Source organism: Cornus florida, unplaced genomic scaffold, assembly GCF_030987335.1.
Source record: "Cornus florida cultivar Cherokee Brave unplaced genomic scaffold, ASM3098733v1 CherokeeBrave_3.0.0_Hap2_Chr08, whole genome shotgun sequence".
Lineage (NCBI taxonomy): Eukaryota > Viridiplantae > Streptophyta > Magnoliopsida > Cornales > Cornaceae > Cornus > Cornus florida.
The window spans coordinates 11546288-11568202 of record NW_026775578.1 but is presented as its reverse complement, the minus strand read 5'-3'; the positions used below and the strand labels follow the sequence as shown (position 1 = coordinate 11568202).

The 21915-nt window shown below is 35.1% G+C and overlaps 2 protein-coding genes and 1 pseudogene across 3 annotated transcripts; all 3 read right to left on the bottom strand.

The window, feature by feature from the left end:
• Window positions 1–469: 469 nt before the first annotated feature.
• On the bottom strand, window positions 470–6721 carry LOC132269363 (uncharacterized). Of its 2 annotated transcripts, none has more exons than XM_059770528.1 (9): window positions 6447–6721; window positions 6147–6351; window positions 5807–5897; window positions 4355–4500; window positions 3641–3884; window positions 3244–3348; window positions 2987–3169; window positions 1472–1673; window positions 470–1361 (listed from the first exon to the last, which is right to left on the bottom strand). In XM_059770528.1, the coding sequence occupies exons 1-9, from the start codon at window positions 6613–6615 to the stop codon at window positions 868–870; spliced, it is 1839 nt and encodes a 612-aa protein (XP_059626511.1). In that variant the 5' UTR covers window positions 6616–6721; the 3' UTR covers window positions 470–867. The 2 variants fall into 2 exon arrangements, with proteins under 2 accessions (XP_059626511.1, XP_059626512.1); XM_059770529.1 differs by having other exon boundaries at window positions 471–1361; window positions 6147–6366; window positions 6447–6564.
• Window positions 6722–7591: 870 nt separating this feature from the next.
• LOC132269362 (uncharacterized) lies at window positions 7592–17321 on the bottom strand (annotated as a pseudogene).
• Window positions 17322–18245: 924 nt separating this feature from the next.
• LOC132269719 (sugar transport protein 8-like) lies at window positions 18246–20968 on the bottom strand. The gene is made up of 4 exons (XM_059770974.1): window positions 20836–20968; window positions 19882–20201; window positions 18886–19512; window positions 18246–18674 (listed from the first exon to the last, which is right to left on the bottom strand). The coding sequence occupies exons 1-4, from the start codon at window positions 20966–20968 to the stop codon at window positions 18246–18248; spliced, it is 1509 nt and encodes a 502-aa protein (XP_059626957.1).
• Window positions 20969–21915: the final 947 nt, after the last annotated feature.

Below are 21915 nucleotides of genomic sequence, written 5' to 3'. Positions count from 1 at the left end.
ATTTGTCATGGTTATTTCTCAAGAGCAAATATAAAGAATACTTTTAAAAATAATAACCAAGTGTGATAGTTTATGATAGAAAATATTTGTTGAAAATTTTTATATGATACAAAATTAATAGTTTCGATCTTTTATTTAAGTTTTGCTAATACATCAATTTTAATTGATGGTAGAATTTTATCATTTCCGTTTTGAAAAATCTTCTTGTATAGAAATGATTACTGGTAAAATTAAAAATAAAAAATAAAAAATTCTAGCAATTGTAGTCTTTTTATTTAGTAAAGTTAAACTTTCCTTGAAGACAATTATTAGAAATAAATTTGAATTGTCATTTTAATTTTTTAAATGAAATCTTCTAGTCTTTTTGTTATGCACATCTCTCTACACTCCTTTCGCCCAACAAATTAAGATCTGTGGATAATGTGTTGTGGGGGCCGGGACTTGTTACATATCTGTCACAGAAAATAACACAGGACCACGAAAAGCAGAAGATGCATAATGTCTTAACTTCTCATTCCACCACCAATTCGTATAACAATCCTTTTGAGATTTATTATCTTAATTACAAGTTAATACATTATTTTATCCTACAATTCTCACATGCCTTCGGAGAAGGGAAAGCTATATATAGGATCCATGTATTTGGTGTGGAATGCTCGGACTTGTCATGTATATCCATCAAAAACTAAATTCCATAAATTGAAAACTGATCATCTTCACGTACCCTTGTTCAAATATTCCGACGCCAGTTGCAGCTAGGAATAAATGGTAGATGAGGTGCATGATGGGAGGAAATTATTAGTGCAAAAGCAGAAGTAAAAATGAACTGCCACTTCTGCCTTTCCTGGTCGATGAATTCAAAACTTCTTAGTTTAGAAGCTCCTCCTTATGGCTCGTTAACCCAAAGCCGAAGGGGAAAAGAGGTTCACATGAATTCTCACCACTATGCATGGGCAGTTGTTCAATCCCTTTAAACCATGTCACGGGGAGTTGTCCTTGGAATTCATAATCTCCGAAGATAATATCTGTGATTCCTAATCCTTCGCTGCCAGGCAACCAGGCAGCAACCAGAGCATCCATTTTTTCCAAGAGCACTGGCTCCAAAACCAAGGGCCTTCCAGAAATTAGGATCACCACTGTGGGAACTCTCTCAGCAACTGAGCTTATGATGTCAGCTCCATTGAAGGGAATTGTTAGCTCCGAATTGTCTCCAGTGAATTCTGCATATGGACCTTCACCCACGGCTACAATGGCAAAAGAGAAATGTTGGCCAACAAAGGTGTCTGGCGATGGATTTTGCTCGTATACCACTTCTGTTTCTTCTCCCACTGTTTCTTTAACCGCGTCCAATATGGTTGTGCCTAAAATGCAAGTGAACTCATGAATTTAAATGCTGATACACATCCATCATATAAAGTAACAAGTATTAATGTGCAATTTTTTCATCTACCAATTTTACATAACCACATACCAATTGTAATTCTCCCACTGGTTCCATGCCAAGTAGCTGTCCAACCGCCGCACTGATATCCAAGATCATCAGCATGTGTTCCAGCAACAAGGATCTTTTTAACATTCCTATCTAATGGAAGAAATGGTTTTTTTGGATCCTTTCCATTCTTCAACAGAACCAAGGACTTGCGAACTGCTTCACGTGCTAGTTCTCTGTGCAGCTGAAAATTTTATAATGAAAGCAAAACTTTGTCACAAGTAATAACTCTAGTTGGCTATCAACTAACAACAGTTGCACCCAGCCGATCAAAAGGAATTGACTGTCTATGAGGATGCCAGACAATAATAGCACAGAGGACAAGTAGTAACAAGGAACCATTTAAAAACAGTTTTTGTAACCCCAAAAATGTATTAAAATCTATTTCAACTTTTAATTTGGTTCCTCGACCCCATACTTGAATTATCTTCAAGCACTTTAAGGAGGCTCACTTTTCATGCACTCAACAAATTGGTGCCTGACATCTCCAAAAACAAGTAAATAATAAAAAAATTAAAAAAAATCCATTTTAGCAGCAATAGGATATCAGGTACCATCCCAGAACAGGTTTTGAGATTTTTTACAACTCAATGGATACTTCTGTTCTTTCATGTGAACGGCCCCCTCATGTCTTTAAATGTTTTTTTATTTATTTATTTTTTAGCATAAATGAGGGGAATAAGTAGTTAGTCAGAAAATCCTTTTAATCCCTATATGGGACATGATTTGTGGCAGTCCTTACTCTAACACGCACGCGTGAGAGAGAGAGAGAGAGAGTGTTTGAGTTGGTGCACTTGGAAACTTAAATATGTAAAAACTAAAAAATTTACTCGAGGTTAAAAGATAAACAGATCCCTGCTTAATCCAAAAAGATTCTATATAATTCACGAAAGAGTAAGTTACTCATGTACATTCACAGGGGAATCTACTACCCTCCTTAAAGTTGGGTTGATATACAAAACATACATGCACACAACTGAGAAATGGTTGAACACAATCATTCTCTTTACCCCTAGATTATTTGAGATTAAAAGAAATGCAGTATCCTGATTAAGAAAAATTCACACCGGCAAATTAAGCTTTATTAATGTATACATTTTAAAAAATATCCAGTAAATAAAGCATCATGAAAATATGGAGAAAATGACGTTTGTTGCCAATAAAGATCATTGCCTGATCTTTGGGGGTGGACTAGGTAATAGACTAACCTCCAGAATTATTTGCTAAAAGTAGCTATTCTCATACTCAAAACAACATTCTCATATGTACAATAAGTAACAAGAAAAATCTTCTCTAATTCATAAATCATGAGATAGTAATGTAAAAATATTTCCTTAAAATTTTGGGGAAAATAGAAAACCGGAAAAATTGAAACTACAAATAAACACTTTCAATGGGCAAAGTGATTGAGCTTGGTGAGAAATGGGGGTTTATTATGTTTCTAGTGACTAAATTAAATGCAGTCAATAAGCCACATAATGATTTCTGAAAGCTTACCTTGCAGCCAACTGTAACTAGCAGAGATCTATCAGTCAAGGGATATTCAAAAAGTCCAGCAACAAATTTTACTCTCAATATTCTTTCAACAGCATCATTGATCCTCGCCATTGGTATCTCTCCTGATTCCACCAGATATAACAAATCCTTCAGAAATAATTCATATTTTAAAGGCACCATCACCTGCAAATTTTCTCAGTGAGGCTAGAAATATGAACTACATGCAGGAATCTTTACTTGTATTGTTTTTATCTTACCATGTCAATTCCTGCATTGATGGAAGATGAAATGCAATAACGATAATTTGAGCCATAAGGATCTGAAAGTTTGTCAAGTCCCTCCCAGTCTGAAATCAAAAAACCCTGCAGCAAATGATCGCCTAGAGATTAATCTAGATGTAATGCACTTTAATCTTGTAGCTATGGCACCCCAAAAAGTTAACAAAACAAGAGAAGAATATGGTCTACTGCAGTTTATTGTCTTAATATATAAACCAAAAACAAAGAAAGAAAACAATCAGAAATCAGCCATATCAGTCTGAGTTTTAAATAGTTGCAACTAAATATTTGTATGCCAAATTCGTGTAGCGTTCTTTGACAGAAAAGAAGAGTCAATACAAGGTATTATTGCACACAAATAAATCAATGTACTTACCTTGAACCCCAGCTTATCTTTCAAAACTTGTGTTAGGAGAAAATGGTTAGAATGCAGTTTGCTTCCATTCCAGCTAGAGTAGGATGCCATAACAGTGCACACTCCCTGAGAAATACAGTCCAAATGAGGTGCCATATGGATCCTCTCTAAATCATCATATGATGATATAGTGTTCCCCTCATTTATACCTTTGTCAGTCCCCCCGTCTCCAACCCAATGCTTGGCACACGCAACTACGTTATTTCTGCATCCATTTATCATGGATTAAGAGTAAGAATATTATCTTTTAATTTAGAAATACAGAAAGAGAAAAAGTTAAATGAACATTATGTGTAGTAAAACAACACAATCAGTGTGTGCAGAAGTTAGAATATGCAAGATGAAATATTTCAAATGCTAAATGTTCAAAAATCAGATTATATGAAAGCAGATGAAACATAATTTATGGCGGAAAATCTCCCAAAAGGATAAGGCAAACTCCGACAAGTTTTTGTTAGAGCAGAATTATGCATTAGTGAAGGTTTTAGAATTCGATGTTCTTTGCATTTTCGCCAAACAGTACGACTTTCTTGTTAAGAATTCTTGTCATAATAAGATTTAAAATAACGGCAAAAATGAATTATTTGAATTATAACAATTTACTACAGATGCAATAAGTTTTATTTGTGAGATCAATGTGAATAGGAAAATATTTAATGGTGATTGATCTCTTACCTTCCAGCTAAATAGGGGTAGCCCTTTGGGTGTCCTTCTGGTGGCTGCCCCTGCAAGCCTGATATAATGGAAGTCATATTTCTAACAATTTCAGTGTCTTCGCCATAACTCTCATAGCATCTTCCCCATCTGGGATCCCTAGATACCTGTCAAGATACATTTAAACAATTAACACGACAACATATTGTTCAAGACAATAGAAAAGTTTGAAAGAAAAAAAACAAGAAATAATTCCTACATCAACATAGCCTCCTAGGTATAACCGCATAAATCCTCCTTGAGATAAATCCTTGAATTCCATGTTGAATCTCACAATACACGATTTGAATACTGAATCAAAATTAAATCCTACAATTTAGCTCAAATGAAGTCTCCATGTTTGAAGTGATTATGAACTGCATAAGCACCGGGATATGATTGTATGAATTGATTGATTTGGTATGTGTTGCACACGCATATGCAGGACATGAATTTTAATTCCAAGATAAGTAAATGAACCAATAGTAACCCTTTGTATTCTCCACTCTCCAGCTGGTAAGGTTGATTTTCTGATCCATGAAAAAGCACCAAAGAGGTATTTTCTCAGCACATCATATATATGATGCACCAGCTTGATGCACAACCATACCTGGCCATCAAATTTTATTTACAATTTTTTTCCCATTGAATCAAAACCGTCTCTGTTGACGGGTATATGTACCCATCAAATAGTTGCTACTCCAAGTTCTTTCAGGTTAACAATGATCATACTCTCAGAGAAACTAGCATTGCTTTTAAACAGTGATACAATGAAATGAATGCGAGTCGTTCCTAAGGTAAACTACAAACGCTAAATGCTAGATCATTGTTGAGAAATACACATACAAAATTTATGACTACTACTAGAGTATTGCTCGAAAGGCATGTATTAAAGCACTTGACCTTAACGGACAAAGAAAAGTTGATTAATTGACTTATTGCTGCCTCTGCCATGGGCGTCACTTAGTTCAACTCTGGTGGAAAAGCTTTAAGGAGTTTCAATTTCTTTTTTTTAAAGTTTGCAGAAGTTCAAAATCACGTTCGAAATCATGGAAACAACTCTACATTAACTTCTTGTCGTTTTTATCCTTAACAATCTCATCGATTTCACTGGAAGTTTGAAATTCTAAGACGAAAAAACGAAAACTAATGGTAATTTCAGCCATAAACGTTCGAGCTAACATTAAAAACTTTTTGAAGTTTGTTACAGGCAAAAACTAACAGGCAGCCTTTCATTTTGAAAATTTTGTCTTAAAACTACACGAGTCTTTCCCCATTAAGCTAATATTTACTCTCATTACTTGAATTGCGTGCATTTGTACAATTGTACCAAGTGATGGGTAATCAATTCAGTGAGTGTAACCAAATTGAAACAAATATAGCATGAAAATATATAAAAATAAAGAGTGATTGGTGGAATCTATTGCGACTTACAGCCACAGAGGGGGCGAAAGTGTACTGAATACCGCTTGCCCTAACTTCAATAGCTGTCGCAACCCCAATCCTTTGTGCCAAATCTGGATCTCTACAGCACATTTTAAATGGTAGGCGTTACAGGAACATAATCACAAATCATATATATTGTTAAGAGTATTAAATATTAGAACTTACAACAACTAAAGTAGTATAAACAATGATTAACATAGTATAGACTACGCAATGTCATGAGTTCAAACCTCTTGAAACTAGGAAAGGGGGTGTTTATTATAGCACATGTATATATATATATGTGTGTGTGTGCGCGCGCGCGCGGGGTTCTAAAAGTAGATCTGACCTGGTGGCTCCAAGACCAACATTATGAGGAAAAATGGTAGAGCCATATATACTGTTGTTTCCATGAACTGCGTCAATTCCATAGAGAATTGGAATGCCGAGCCGCGAATCCAGTGCAGACTTTTGAAATCCGTCAATCATGTCAGCCCAATCCGACGACCGAGCATTCTCGAATGGCCCACTTCCGCCAGCGCTGAGTATGCTTCCTGCAAATTAGACCCCTACTAAATGAAATAAATGCACAGTAGAGCTTTTATAAATAAATAAATAGAGAGATAGAGAGATAGAGAGACTCAGAGACCTATGCAGAGGTCTCTAATGGCTGAAGGAGTGACGACGCGTCTCTCAATTTGAGTCATCTGACCGATCTTTTCTTGGAGAGTCATTCGAGAGAGAAGATCTTTGATTCTTGCTTCAATTGGTTCGTTAGGGTTTTTGTATATGCAATTCATATCTTCTATTTTGTTCATTTCTAGCTTTCACACGCGCGACCTGCTAACAAAATTCGATATAGATATGTTTTTAGGGTTTGGATTTGTTGATCTTTGCCAGTTGAAATGTGAGTGGACAATGGGATCTGTTATATAGCGGGAAAACTAGGTAGTTGAAGGAGGGTGGGACCCACCTGTGAATGGTGGAACGAGGACTTAACTGATCTTCCACTGACCTAACTTTATGTTTGAAATTATGTTTGGTAAGTTGTCCATGTCAATTATCGCGTGTGATATATCATATACCCAAAAAAACAAAAACAAAATTACAAACAAATAAAAATCATTGTAAGGATGAGATTAATTTTAATAGACAATTTATTGGATGTGATATTTGAAATTCCATATTTTAATAGATTATTTATTGAATGTAATATTTGAAATTTGATATAAATAACGCGACTCTATTAAGCTTATATAAGAAAAAGTGAAAATCATTGTACATTGAAAAAAATTCACTTGAAGGAAATTCACATCTTGCACTATTTGTGGGAATTACGCCTCCTCACTATTTGTGGGGATCACAATTTGTATAGGGGTAATCTCCACCCTTTACCTATTTATAGCACAATGTTGTGCACAAAATAAATTTATTTTTTTCATGTGTCGGATATGGCCATCCCGAAAAAATGGCATTATTATTTTTTAAGAGTAGATTTTAAAAATAATTATGGAGTGCGAGTATTTTTGAAAAGTAAGCATATATATGTTTCTTTTTATATAGAAAAGTAAATATTTATATAAACGATACTAGTAGTTAACCATCTGTGTTGTGAAATTTTTATTTGATCCATAATTAATAGTTCAGATTTTTTGTTAAAGTTTTGCTAAAAGCCTAACACATCATCATTTTCAATTGTAGGTAGCATTCGATCCGTAAGGAAATGTGAATGGTCTCCTTTTTCATTCTGCAATCCACGTTTGAAATGAACTCCTACTTTTAGCACTTGTCACATCTAGAATTTCTACACCTTATATAGAAATTAATTTGCAATTAAATTTTCAACCATATTTAATTAATGTTAAATAATTATTGGGCTTGTTCTACGGAATTGAAATTGGTGAAATTTGAAAAAAATTGGTTCAATTTTCTTAGTTATTTTTCTAAAATTCTATAAATTATAATTTTAAGACTCCAATTCCAAACAAACCCATTAAGAATTTTCAAAAAAAGAAAAAAAAAAAACATAAACTACCAGACTAGCAATGATTCTATATAATTAATGAAGGGTTTCTCAACACTCCTGCCCTTCACTCTTGAATCTAAGATAGTACCGACTAAAAAATAAAAAGCAAAAATAAAATTTATTGAATTAAGCAAAAATAAAATTTATTGAATTAGTTTTCTGGTGTCCCGGATCACCACAATCATCACTAAAAGAACTCTTCCAAAACCAGCGCTTCTTCCACACTCTTCCAGACTTTTGCATAAGTACCCATTATAACAATCCATACATCAAAGAAGGCCGCCCTGGGTAGGGATGCAATTCGGGCAGGCAGAAAGTACATAGCCCAATCTAACATATAAAAACTTCAGTCAAACTTTCATTCCTAACTATTCAACGCAAGACCAATCCATCCTTCTATTTTTAAATTCGGATTACAAGTCCGGTAGAAATTTTGGGTTGAAAAGTCAGGCTAATTCGAGTTACTTATATGGCCAATCTTCACACAAAATGTAATGTGATCTTGAGCTAGATTCAAATTAAATTACTCCCAAACACAAAAAGTTTTAAAAACTTATTGTAAATTTTTAATAAATTACAAATAAATTCTTAAAAATTTAATTCTCCAAAGTGTTATCATATAATAAAAACAAAGGTAGTTGAAAAGAAAAAAAGTGATCATAATTTGAGTGTATATATATATATATATATAATATTAAAATTCGGGTTGAAGTTGAGCTTGGGTTACTAGCACCTCAATCCAAACCAACCCTAATGAAATTCGGATTGAGATTTTCAATTTTTCAATCTAGACCCAACCCTAATGTCCAACCCAAATTGCACCCGTACTTTCAGGTGACTAATGTTTGAGCAATGATGAAGATGATCATTTTGGTACTTACTGCCAAGAAAAAGCCGGCACCCGTGCACAAAAATGCCACAAGCGTTGCATATGTTGATGGCATTTTTCAAATGCACTGCAAGAATTCCTCCTATAACACACTACAACAAACAACCATTGTTAAGCTAATATAGTTGCAAACAGCTGTGACAAATTTGTCTTTGAGAAAAACTTCAGAAAAAAATTTGAATTCATAAACAACCTTCTGGAAAAGCCTCAAATTAACCACCATAAATTGCCGACACCAGTTGCAACTATAAATGTTTGCCAGAGCAATGGTAGATGTAATGCATGATGGGAGGAAATCAAAAGTCCAAAAAACAAGATAGATTGAAGTTTATTACCAACCAGATCGAATATTTAAAACAAACTGCCACTTCTGTCTTTCCTGGTTGATGAAGTCAAAACTTATTAGTTAAGAAGCTCCTCCTCATGTCTCGTTAAACCAAAGCCGAAGGGGAAAAGAGGGTCACATGAATTCTCCCCGGCATGCATGGGCAGTTGTTCAACCCTTTTAAACCATGTCACGGGGAGTCGTCCTTGGAACTCATAATCTCCAAAGATATGTGATTCCTAATCCTTCGCTGCCAGGAAACCAAGCAGCAACCAGAGCATCCATTTTTTTTCAAGAGCCATGGCTCCAATACTAAGGGCCTTCCAGAAATTAGGATCACCACTGTGGGAACTCTCTCGGCAACTGAGCTTATAATGTCAGCTCCATTGAAGGGAATTCTGAGCTCTGAATTGTCTCCACTGTTTTCTGCATATGGACCTTCACCCACAGCTACAATGGCAAAAGAGAAATCTTGACCAACAAAGGTGTCCGGTGATGGATTTTGGTCGTACATCACTTCTGTTTGTTCTCCCATTGTTTCTTTAACCGCATCCAGTATGGTTGTGCCTAAAATGCAAGTGATCTCATGAATCTAAATGCTCACATGCACCCATCATATAAAGTAACAAGTATTAAACGCCAAATTTTCATCTAACAATTTTTATCCCAATATAGTCCTCTAAAATACTGGACTAGAATAAATAAATAAATATATATATATATATATAACCTGAGTTTCATAGAAATATATTCTTCTTCTTGACTAACAAAATCTTTGATATATTTATAGAATTATTCATGCAAGGAAGAGAAGTTCTCTTCTACTATATATATACCACGTGCAAGATCCTGTGTGTTCCTGCACTTGTGTGTGTGTGCGTGCACACGAGTTTTAAAGACTGCAGTTCTTTTTATATTGAAAATGGAATTCTTGACCATCATCAACATTAAGTGAAATCATGCTAATGATCATTCATCACTTTAATTTTCAGAATAGTATACAGAATCACATACCAATTGTAATTCTCCCACTGGTTCCATTCAAAGTAGCTGTCCAACCGCCGCACTGATATCCAAGATCATCAGCATGTATTCCAGCAACAAGGATCTTTTTAGCATTCCTATCTAATGGAAGAAATAGTTTTTTTTGGATCCTTTCCATTCTTCAACAGAACCAAGGATTTGCAAACTGCTTCACGTGCTAGTTCTCTATGCAGCTGAAAATTTTATAATGAAAGCAAAACTTTGTCTTAAGTAATAATTATAGATGGCTATCACCTAAAAAAATTGCACCCATCAAAAGCAATTGAGTGTCTATGAGGATGCCAGGCAATAGCACATAGCACAAGTCAGGAAACACTTTATTACATTTTTGTAACCCCAAAAAAGTATTAAAATTTATTTCAACTTTTAATTTGGTTCTTCATCCCCATATTTGATCTTCAAGCACTTTAAGGAGGGTCATTTTTCATGCACTCATTTTTTTTAGCAGGAATGGGAGACCAGGTACCATCCCAGATCAGATTCCTAGTGATGGTGGTGAATAGGAGCATTGCATGTAACTAGTTGCAGATTTTTTACAACACAATGGATAGTTCTATTTATGTGAACAACCCCTTTGTCTCTAAATGTTTCTTGCGAGTAAAATGAGGGGAATAAGTAGTTGATCAGAAGAGACAGATGTACTGATGATGTTAGTTCTTCAGCTACTGGTGCTAATCCTACAGCTCTAAGTAAGGTAGTGAAATAGAAAAATAAAAATAAAAAGATTAGAAATGAAATCGAAATATCCTGATAACTCCATTTTTATCTTCTTGTTCTTTTTTTATTATTGTTATTATTATTTTTAATTCCTTATTGACAATCCTTTTAATCCCTATACGAGAATTGATTTGTGACATTCCTTATTCTATCCCGTGTGTGTGTGTGAGAGAGAGAGTTTGATTTCGTTCACTTGGAAACTTAAATATGATAAAAACTAAAAAAATAAATTGAGATTAAATGATAAATGATCCTACTTAATCCATATTGATTTTGTATAATTTACGTAAGAGTAAGTTACTCATGTGCATTCACATGGGAATATACTACCCTCCTTAAAGTTGGAACGATATGCAAAACATACACGCACACAACTGAGAAATGGTCAAACATAATCATTCTCTTCACCCCTTAGATTATTTGAGATTAAAAGAAATTCAATATCCCAATTAAGAAAAATTTACATCTGCAAATTAAGCTTAGTATTTATACATGTAAATATTAACCACCATTACTTACCCACACACACACACACACACACACGTATATATATATTAACTAGGAAATAAATATATATATATATATATATATATTAACCACCACAATATCTGTTTATATTTATTTTATTGGTAATTAAACACCATGATATCTTAGAAAGTCTGATGCAAATATGGAACTTGAGATTGCATTCTCAGCAATATCCAGTAGACTAAGCATCATATGAAAATATGGAGAAAATGACATTTGTTGCGAATAAAGATCATTGCCTAATCTTCGGGGCTGGACTGGGTATAAGACTAACCTCCAGAATTATAGCTACTCTCATACTCAAAACAACATTCTCATATATACAACTACTATCAAGAAAAATCTTCTCTCTAATTCATAAATCATGAGATAGTAACGTAAAACAATTTCTTAAAAATGTTGGGGAAAATAGAAAACTGGAAAAGTGAAATTACAAATAAACACTTTAAAGATCCTACAATGTGGGCAAAGTGATTCAGCTTGGTGAGAAATGAGGGACTATTATGTTTCTAGTGACAAAAATAAATGCAGTCAATAAGCCACATAATGATTTCTGGAAGCTTACCTTGCAGCCAACTGTAACTATCAGAGATCTATCGGTCAGGGGATATTCAAAAAGTCCAGCCACAAATTTCACTCTCAATATTCTTTCAACAGCATCATCAATCCTCGCCATTGGTATCTCTCCTGATTCCACCAGATACAACAAATCCTTCAGAAATAATTCATATCTAAGAGGCACCATCACCTGCAAATTTTCTCAGTGAGGTAAGAAATATGAACTATATGAAGGAATCTTTACTTATGTTGTTTTATCTTACCATGTCAATTCCTGCATTGATGGAAGACGAAATGCAACCACGATAATTTGAGCCATAAGGATCAGAAAGTTGGTCAATTCCCTCCCAGTCTGAAATCAAAAAACCCTGCACCAAAAATTTGCCTCGAGATTAATCTGAATGTAATGCACTTTAATCTTGCAGCTATGGAACCCAAAAAAGTTAACAAAACAAAGAGAAGAATATGGCCAACTGTAGTTCTTTGTCTTAATATATCAACCAAAAACAAAGAACGAAAACAATCAGAAATCAGCCATATCAATCTAGATATTGGAGATTTATCATGGCAACTAATCAACCATGAGGTATGAAATTATATATTAAATTTGTATGCCAAATTCGTATAGCTTTTTTTGGACAGAAAAAGAAGAGTCGATTCTAGATAGTATCGCATACGAATAAATCAATGTACTTACCTTGAATCCCAGCTTATCTTTCAAAACTTGTGTCAGGAGAAAATGGTCAGAGTGCAGTTTGCTTCCATTCCAGCTAGAGTAGGATACCATAACAGTGCACACTCCCTGAGATATACAGTCCAAATAAGGTGCCATATGGATCCTCTCTAAATCATCATATGATGATATAGTGTTCCCCTCATTTATACCTCTGTCAGTACCCCCGTCTCCAACAAAATGCTTGGCACATGCAACTACATTATTTCTGCATCCATTTATCATGGATTAGAAATATAGAAAGAGAAAAAGTTAAATCGACAATATGTATAGTAAAACAGCACAATCAGTGGGTGCAAAAGCTGGAAAGTGCAAGATGAAATATTTCAAATGATAAATGTCCAAAAATCAGATTATATGAAAGCAGGTGTAACATAATTTGTGGCCAAAATTCTCCCAAAGGATAAAGCAAACTCCAACAAGTTTTTATTAGAGCAGAATTATGCGTCAATGAAGGTTTAATACTTTGATGTCAGTCCTTTGCATTTTTCCCACACAGTATGAGTTTCTTGTTAAGAATTCTAGAGCAAAGAGAGATCATCAGTGGGACGAGGCGGGGGTCCCATAAAGAACGATGGAAGATCCCACGTTCGTCAAGCAACCCTAGCTGACAATCAGAGACAATTAAGCTCCCCAATGGTCGTCTGAGAGAAACAAATGTCGTAACCGGATATTGTATCATAGTCATTGCAACGGCTATTTGAAGTCATGGGATATGGGCCTAATGTTGGTCCTTGAGTTACTATTAGGTTGAAGTCCCCTAACTCAAAGTACTGGGCTTCTGTGTTTGTCAACCCAAAATATTGTACTTTTACTTTTGTAAAGCTCTCCCAAGCAATGGTATCCCATTACTCATGGGAACCCTGTAATTATCATTATATATATACAATTTGCTTGAATTTCCAAAAAAAAATAAAAAATCATGTCATAGTAAGATTTAAGATAACGGCAAAAATGAATTTCTTGAATTATAACAATTGACTACAGATGCACTAAGTTTTAATCGTGAGACCAGTATGAATAGGAAAATATTTAATGATGATTTACCTCTTACCTTCCAGCTAAAAAAGGGTAACCCTTTGGGTGTCCTTGGGGTGGCTGCCCCTGCAAACCTGCTATAATGGAAGTCATCTTTCTAACAATTTCAGTGTCTTCACTGTAACTCTCATAGCATCTTCCCCATCTGGGATCCCTAGATACCTGTCAAGAATCATTTAAACAATAAACACATCAACATATTGTTCAAGACAAAAGAAAATTTTGAAAGAAAGGACAACAAGCGAAGAAGAAGAAGAAGAAGAAATAACATCATGATTTAACCCCAAAGGCATCCTAGGTATAACCACATAATTCTCCTTGAGAGAAATCCTTGAATTCCATTTTGAAGCTCACAATTCACGATATGAATATTGAATCAAAATTAAATCCTACAATTTAGCCCAAATGAAGTGTCCATGTTGGAAGTGATTATGAACTGCATAAGCACCAAGATATGATTGTATGATTTGACTGATTTGGTTTGCGTTGCACACACACAGGCAGGGCATGACGATGAATTCCAAGTTGTATTAATGAAACTAATAATAACCCTTTGTATACATAACTGCTAGCTGGTTAAGTTGATTTTCCGGTCCATGAAAAAGCACCAAAGAGGTATTTTTTCAGTGCATCTCTCAATATATATGGTGTACTAGCTTGATGCAACCATACTTGGGCCATCAAATTTCAACTTCCATATTTCCTTGAATCATAACCTTCTCTGTCAACTCGAATATGTACCCATCAAATAGTTGCTACCGCAAGTTCTTTCAGGTTGACAATGATCATACTTTCGGAGATAAAAAGCGTTGCTTTTAGATAGTGATACAATGAAATGAATGTGGGTTAAGTTAGTCCAAAGGCACCTCCAGTTGCCTAGCCTGAATGGTATCTCTTGCCAACTCATGGGCGAGGTGCAGGGTTTAAGTCCTAGTAGGAACGAGGAGATCCTTTTGTGCTTGCTAAAAAAAAGGTGAGTCATTCCTAAGGCAAACTACAAAGACTAAATGCCAGCTCATGGATGAGCAATGCAAATACACAATTTATGACTACTACTAGAGTATTGCTGGAAAGGCATTTATTAAAGGACTTGACCTTGATGGACAAAGAAAAGTTAGTTTAATTGACAAATTGCTGCCTCTTCCTTGGGCATCACTTAGGTTAACTCTACGGTAGTGGCAAAATGTGATTTTGAACTTCTAGTAACTTTAAAAAGAGAAAATTGAAACTCCTTACAGTTTTTCTACTAGCAACCAATGTTCCTTCAAAATTTGAAATCTAAAAAATCATGGAAACAACTCTACATTTTAGACAAACTTATTGTTGTATCTATCCTCCACAATCTCATTGATTTCCATGAATGACAAACTTTTGAAGCAAAAGCTGAAGTTTGAAATTCTAAGGACAAATGGATGGTTTAGGCTATTAACACTCATGTTGTGTTCGGTTGCTTGGAATTGGAATTGAAGAAAGAATAGTTTAAACTTTGAACTAAATTTTCTCTAATTCCAATTCTAAAGCACCAATTCCATGCAACCAAACATAACATCAAGGTAATATCGGTAACTTTTTGAAGTTTGTTAGTTGCAAAAGCTAACTCGCAGTCTTTAGTTTTGGAAGTTTTATAACTTTCCCCATCAAGCTAATATTTACTCTCATTATTAGAATTTCATTGTACCAAGTGAAGGGAAATCAATTCAATGAGTGTAACCAAATTGAAACAAATATAGCATGAAAAGATATAGAGATAAAGAGTGATTGATGGAATCTATTACAGCTTACAGCCACAGTGGGGGCAAAAGTGTAGTGAATGCCACTCGCCCTAACTTCAAGAGCTGTCGCAACCCCAATCCTTTGTGCCAAATCTGGATCTCTACAACATATTTTGAGCAGTAAAGACTACTACAAGACCACTACAAATTTTCAGGGCATCAATTTGACTTCTAATCACTAAAGACTACTACAAGAGCATAAACACAAATATATCTATGTGTGCATGTGTGTGTGTATATATATATTGTAAAAAGTTACACCTTTGGTAATAGCTTAAGTTTTTAGAGTAGATGATGGTTAACATGATATCAGAACAGGCAATGTCGTGAGTTCAAACCTCACCAAGTCACCGTCAGTGCGTCACCCTAAAAATTAAAATTGAAACCAAGAAGGCCACATGTGAGGGAGTGTGTTAAGAGTTTTTAAATATTAAAAGTTAACGCTCTATAATAGCCTACACTTTTAGAACAAATGGTAGTCAATATAGATTTAGATAGAGGGTTAAAGTAGAACTGACCTGGTGGCTCCAAGACCAACATTATGAGGAAATATGGTAGCGCCGTAGACAGTGTTGTTTCCATGAACTGCATCAATTCCATAGAGAAGTGGAATGCCGAGCCGCGATTCCATTGCGGACTTTTGAAACCCGTCAACCATGTCGGCCCAATCAGATGACAAAGCTCTCCAGTTGAGACTTTCGCCAGAGCTGAGTATACTTCCTGCAAAATAGAACACTATTAAATGAAATAAATGCACAAGAGAGATTATACTTATATATAACGCAATTTAGTATTTACACAGAATATATACACATATATATATGTATGTATTCTGTGTAAATACTAAATTGCGTAATATATATATATATATATATATATATATATATAATGAGAGAGAGGTAGAGACCTATGCAGAGGTCTCTAATGGCGGAAGGAGTGACGACGCTTCTGTCAATTTGAGTCATCTTACCGATCTTTTCTTTGAGAGTCATTCGGGAGAGAAGATCTTTGATTCTTGCTTCTATTGGTTCGTTAGGGTTTTTGTATATGCAATTAATGTCTTCTATTTTGTTCATTTTTAACTTTCACAAGAAGTGCTAACAAATTTCGATTTTTTTTTTTAGGTTTTGGGTTTGTTGATCTTCGCTAGTTGAAAGGTGAGTGACAATGACATTGAGATCTGTTAAATAGCGGGAAAATAATGTAGTTGAAGGATAGAGGACTAACTAATCTTCTACTGAATTACCTAACTTATGTTTGAAATTAGGTTTAAAGTGCATTAAACACCCTTACCTGGTTTTTTCGAAAACCAATCCTAACGTTAACCTGAGCTGAGCCGTGAATGTCACGTGCCTGGCCACAAAATAAATAAATAAAAGCCCTAGTGACAGTTAAGACCAACCCATTGCAATAGGGTTGACCCGATTTAGTGACCCTGTTGAAAATCCCCAAACGCCACCTTCCGTTCCCAGAAAACCCTAACTACTATTTTCAAGCATTCGGCTCTCTCTGTGTGTCAATGCCACACTCGACCTCATGCCCAGAACCACTCAGAGAAGCTCTCGGACCAACCTCTCTGCTTCCAAACCGCCAATTCCCCGGAGCCCCGTTTCCTTCAGTCCATCCGGTATGTCGACGCCGCCCTGTCCGCTGGGCATGCACCGCCTGGCCATGGTGTCTCCGCCGCTTAATTGGACGGCAAGAATGAGTTTTCATGAGAAGATGAAGACAAAGAAGAGAGAGTTATGTTTTGGGTTTATGGCTTTATGCTTATGAGATTGTCAATGTAGTGAGGAATGTGGGTGAGGAGTGAGGACGGTGGTTCCATTACATCGGCGCACTCAGTCGGTATTTTTGGCGAATGATTTGCTGTACACTGGGTTGGGGATTGCTCTGGTAAAATGCGGTGATCGCGGTGGGGATGTACAAAACGGCGTCGTTTACCTTTAAATAGGTTAGATGTGACAAACGACGAAGTTTAAACAAGGGTAAAATTGTCCATCCGTTCGCATTTTTAAATTCAGACTTCATGTCTGTAAATTGTTGTTGGTGGGAATTTTATGCACTTTTACAGTTTCCTCTGCAATTAGATTGGGTAGTTGTCCATCTCAATTCTCACACAATAAAAAGAAGGACAATCAAAAAAAAATCAATCTAGATTAATTTTAATATTAATGGGAAGTGATATTTGAAGTTTGGTGGAAAAATAAAATATCATGATTATTTTTAGAAAAATGATAGGGTTACCGAATGAATTTTCGGAATAAATTCCGAATTTAAATTGTTTATGTTCATCTCATTTACTTACCTAATTTTCAAAAAATAATTGTTTAACACATGACAAGTATAACCAACCACGTCAAATTTGGGACTTATTCAAGAATTTTTTTTCATTCCCCTATCATTACTCTTATTACTATTATCTTAAAAAATTAACTTTAACTATAAATATTACTAACTCTCTATAGTGAAAACTTTTATTTGACATACAATTAATAGTTTAGATCTTTTATTCAAGTTTTACTAAAACATCATTTTTAATTGTAGTTAGATTTTTATCATTTCTCCTTTGAAATCTAAATGTTTGACACAATCCACCTTGATAACTATTTCATCATACATCTTATATAGAAATTAATTTGAAACCATATTTAATTAATGTTAAATTACTATTAAGAACCCATCAAAACTTGCAATGATTCTATAGAATTAATGACTGTTTCTCAATAGCATTTCCCTACACTCTGAAAATCTAAGATAGTAATAACTAAAATATAAAAGTAAATAAAATAAAATTTATTTCGCATTTCCTACTTTATCAGCAACTAGCTTTCTCATCACTATAAAACCTCTTCCAAAACCAGTGCTTCTTCCATACTCTTTCATTCATTTCGTCAATAGGGACTCCCTTTGTTTCTGGCAGCAAGAAAATTGCGTAAGCGCCCATTATAACAATCCAAACAGCGAAGAAGAAGAAGGTCCCGGATCGCAGATGGCATAGCATGGTGAGGAATGCTTGAGCAATGATGAAGGTGAAGACCATGTTGGTGCTCACTGCAAAGAAAAATCCGGCAGTTCGAGTCTCCAGTGGGTATATTTCACTCGGAATCAACCACCCCAAGGGACCCCATGACCATGCAAAACCACCCACAAAAATGCATATCAAGACAAGCACAAGTGTTGCATATGTTGATGGCATCGTGTTTGTAGCTTTCAAATGCGCTGCAAGAATTCCTCCCATAACAGACTACAACAAACAAACAACCATTGTTATGTTAGCTGTGACTAATTTGTCTTTTTTAAAAAATGGAGCCTTCTTCCTTTTGGGGCTTATTGCCTAATGGAAGAGCTATATATATATACCTCCCCTGCATTTCATATATACATGTATATATATATATATATATTTGTACATGATAACTAGCATATTCTATGTCCTAATGATTAAGTCTGCAAACCTGAGCAATGAGCATCTGAACAGCAGCTTCAATAAGCAAAATTTTTCTTCCAAGTCTATCAACACAAAAATTTGCAACCAATGTGCATAGTACATTAACACCACCAGTGACCACAGCTGATAGTAGAGACGCATCTCCCTCGAACCCCATTGTCTGAAAGAGGACCGGAGCGTAGAACATGATCACATTGATGCCAGTGAACTGCTGAAAAACTTGAAGAATCGTCCCACAAACGAGTTGAGGCCTACTAGAGCGTTTCATGAGGTTCCGGAAAGGGTGCTTAATCTGTTTGGCCAACTCCGTGGCATGTATGATTTCTTCATACTCTTTGCTAACATCACTTACTCCCCTAATCTTTCTGAGAGTCTCCATGCCTTCCTCCTTCCTGTCGCGCTCTATTAGGCTGGTGGGGGTCTCTACGATTATCAGGGAGCCTAATCCAAGAAAAATGGCGGGAATTGCTGCTCCACCCAGGGAAACCCTCCAACCCCATGCGTGCAAGTGGGAAGTGAAATAATTAACCACACCCGCGAACAAAATGCCTATTGTGATCAGCAACTGAAAGCAAATGTTAAGGCCTCCTCTGTATTGTGCCGGAGCAATCTCTGAGATGAATAGCGGCACTGCCTGCAGTTAATAATGTTAATTCCTTGCAGTCTATCACATCTATAGATTATGTTTCATTAATATTATATAATATAGATTTGTGTGGTTCAATTTAATGCCCCTAAATTTGAAGTTTGATCATGTAATTAAGTCTAACATTGCAATTGAGGGGAAAATTTCCTCAAATCAGTTGAAGTATAGTACATTATTGGTTGACATGTTCCCACAAATTGATATCACTTGCATAAATTGATTATATTAATTTGAATGAAATTAGTTTATGATGCAACAAAAGAAAAATGGTCGTGATCAATATAAATAAATAAATTGGCCAAGTAAATATTCTACAAACAGAATTCTTAGCAAGATTATAGAGTTAATAAAAGTTACCTGGTTGCCAAAACCAACTCCAACACCAAGACAAATCCTTCCTACAATCAACATAGGTAGGTTTACAGCGGAGACGTTGAAAATGGCCCCGATGAAGAAGAACAGTGAGGCAAGTTGCATGGTGGGTTTCCTGCCTAGTTTCTTGCAAGACAGAGATGCAAAGTAGCTGGAAACAATGGCGGCCAGGTATAGAGAAGAGGTGAAGAGTTGGAGGTACTGGCTATCATACTTGCAGTAGTTGTCCTCTTTTGCATTGTGCTTCTTAACATAAACAGTTGGAAAGAACTTCAACAAAAAATCATCCATTGATGTCACTCCCCCTATAACAACATATATATATTCACATCATAACATAAAAATCCTTATTTCTAACTCAATTTAAAAATATATATATATATATATATTCTTATTTCTTATATATACATGTGTGTGTTAATTTTCTATAGGAGATTTGCAGGTGAAGATGAAAAGAAATTTTTTATCCAAGTGATAATAAGAGTAAAAAATTTGAGGCTAAATTCAAGAAGATTGATTGGAAACAGACTTTTGTGAAAAAATTAGAGATTACGGCAACAGAGATAGTGAAAAGAAAACATCTACAATGTTTGAAAGCCTTGAAGAACAAAATTTTCAAAATTAATATTTGGAAATTTTCTAGAATATTATTTTGTAAATTCTTAAAGATTATTAGATTTGATGGAAGAGAGTTAATGATGGAGTCTTGAAGTGCCATGGTAAGAGACTAAGAGGTCATCCCTTCTCATCTTTAATCAACCACATATTAAAAGCCTAACAAAGCTTCTAAAAGTCAGATCTTAGAGGAATATAAAAAAATATAATTAAAAACTTTTATTTTAATTCAACAACATTGATATGAAAACACCACCATAGTAGTGGTCAAAGAGTGTGTGTGTGTGTGTATATATATGGATATGAATATATTATGGTATGTACCTGAAATGCCAATATCATAGCCGAACATGAGACCACCAAAGGCTGCAATGATGGAACAAACAAAGACCTGTTTGGTGAGCTTGGCTGGGAACTCTGTGCCCCCTTTTTCGAGTGACATGATTTGAGCAGGCATGGTTGCTATTATCAGCTCTCTCCCTCTCTCACAAACAACTGTCACAAAGAAGATCAAATTTTTTTATTATTTTTTATTCTTTACTAAGTGAGAAAAAGAGAGAGAAATAGAGTTATACTGAGATACTTGAAAGTATTATTTTTTTCCCCAACTGGCTAGAGAATATATGTTGAATTGAAATTAATTTCTAATTCATAATCATATTGACATTGTCCTTATCCTTAATATATTTATCTGCATCGTAAATCAATCAGTTTTTGATGTCTTTCTGTTTCCTAAAATCTCTAACAACATATCGGTATCACAACTTTTATGAGATCCATAATACAGGATAGAGAGAAAAAGGGAATGATTCTTATCCCAATTGCTATTATTATAACAGAGTGATGAAAGGGTGCTCTTGTAATTCTACAAAAATACAGTGACATTTTAGTAATTCAGCTTTCATTTTTCCCCTTCGTCACGTGATTATTTTAGTATTTTTAAAATTTTTTATTTTTAATTTTTAACCAAAAAACCAATTCAACCTCATTATTCATGTGGAGATTTTGGATAGTTTGCTAACTCCGGATACATACATGTAATACCAGAAACCACATGCATCATTCAAGTTCAAGATTCGCTAATGCTGAGTCTTGAACCAGAGCCGTAAGCTTCCAAAGGCCTCACCAGTTCGAAAATGATTTTTGATATTTTTCAAATAGCAGATTCGTAGATTGTCATCGTAGATGAACTCATAACATGTTTTGCAAATGAGACAATCATTGTGTTTTACACAACCGGTAGAAGTTAGAATGAGTTAAAAATCATATTTCATGTCATACATTGGCAGGATTATGCTGGTTAATGACTTTTTTAGTCTTATGAATCAGCGTTGTTTCAAATCCTGACTATTCTCTGTGGAGTCCGTCTTCTGTTATAGCTTCATTTCAAATATGCGGCCACTG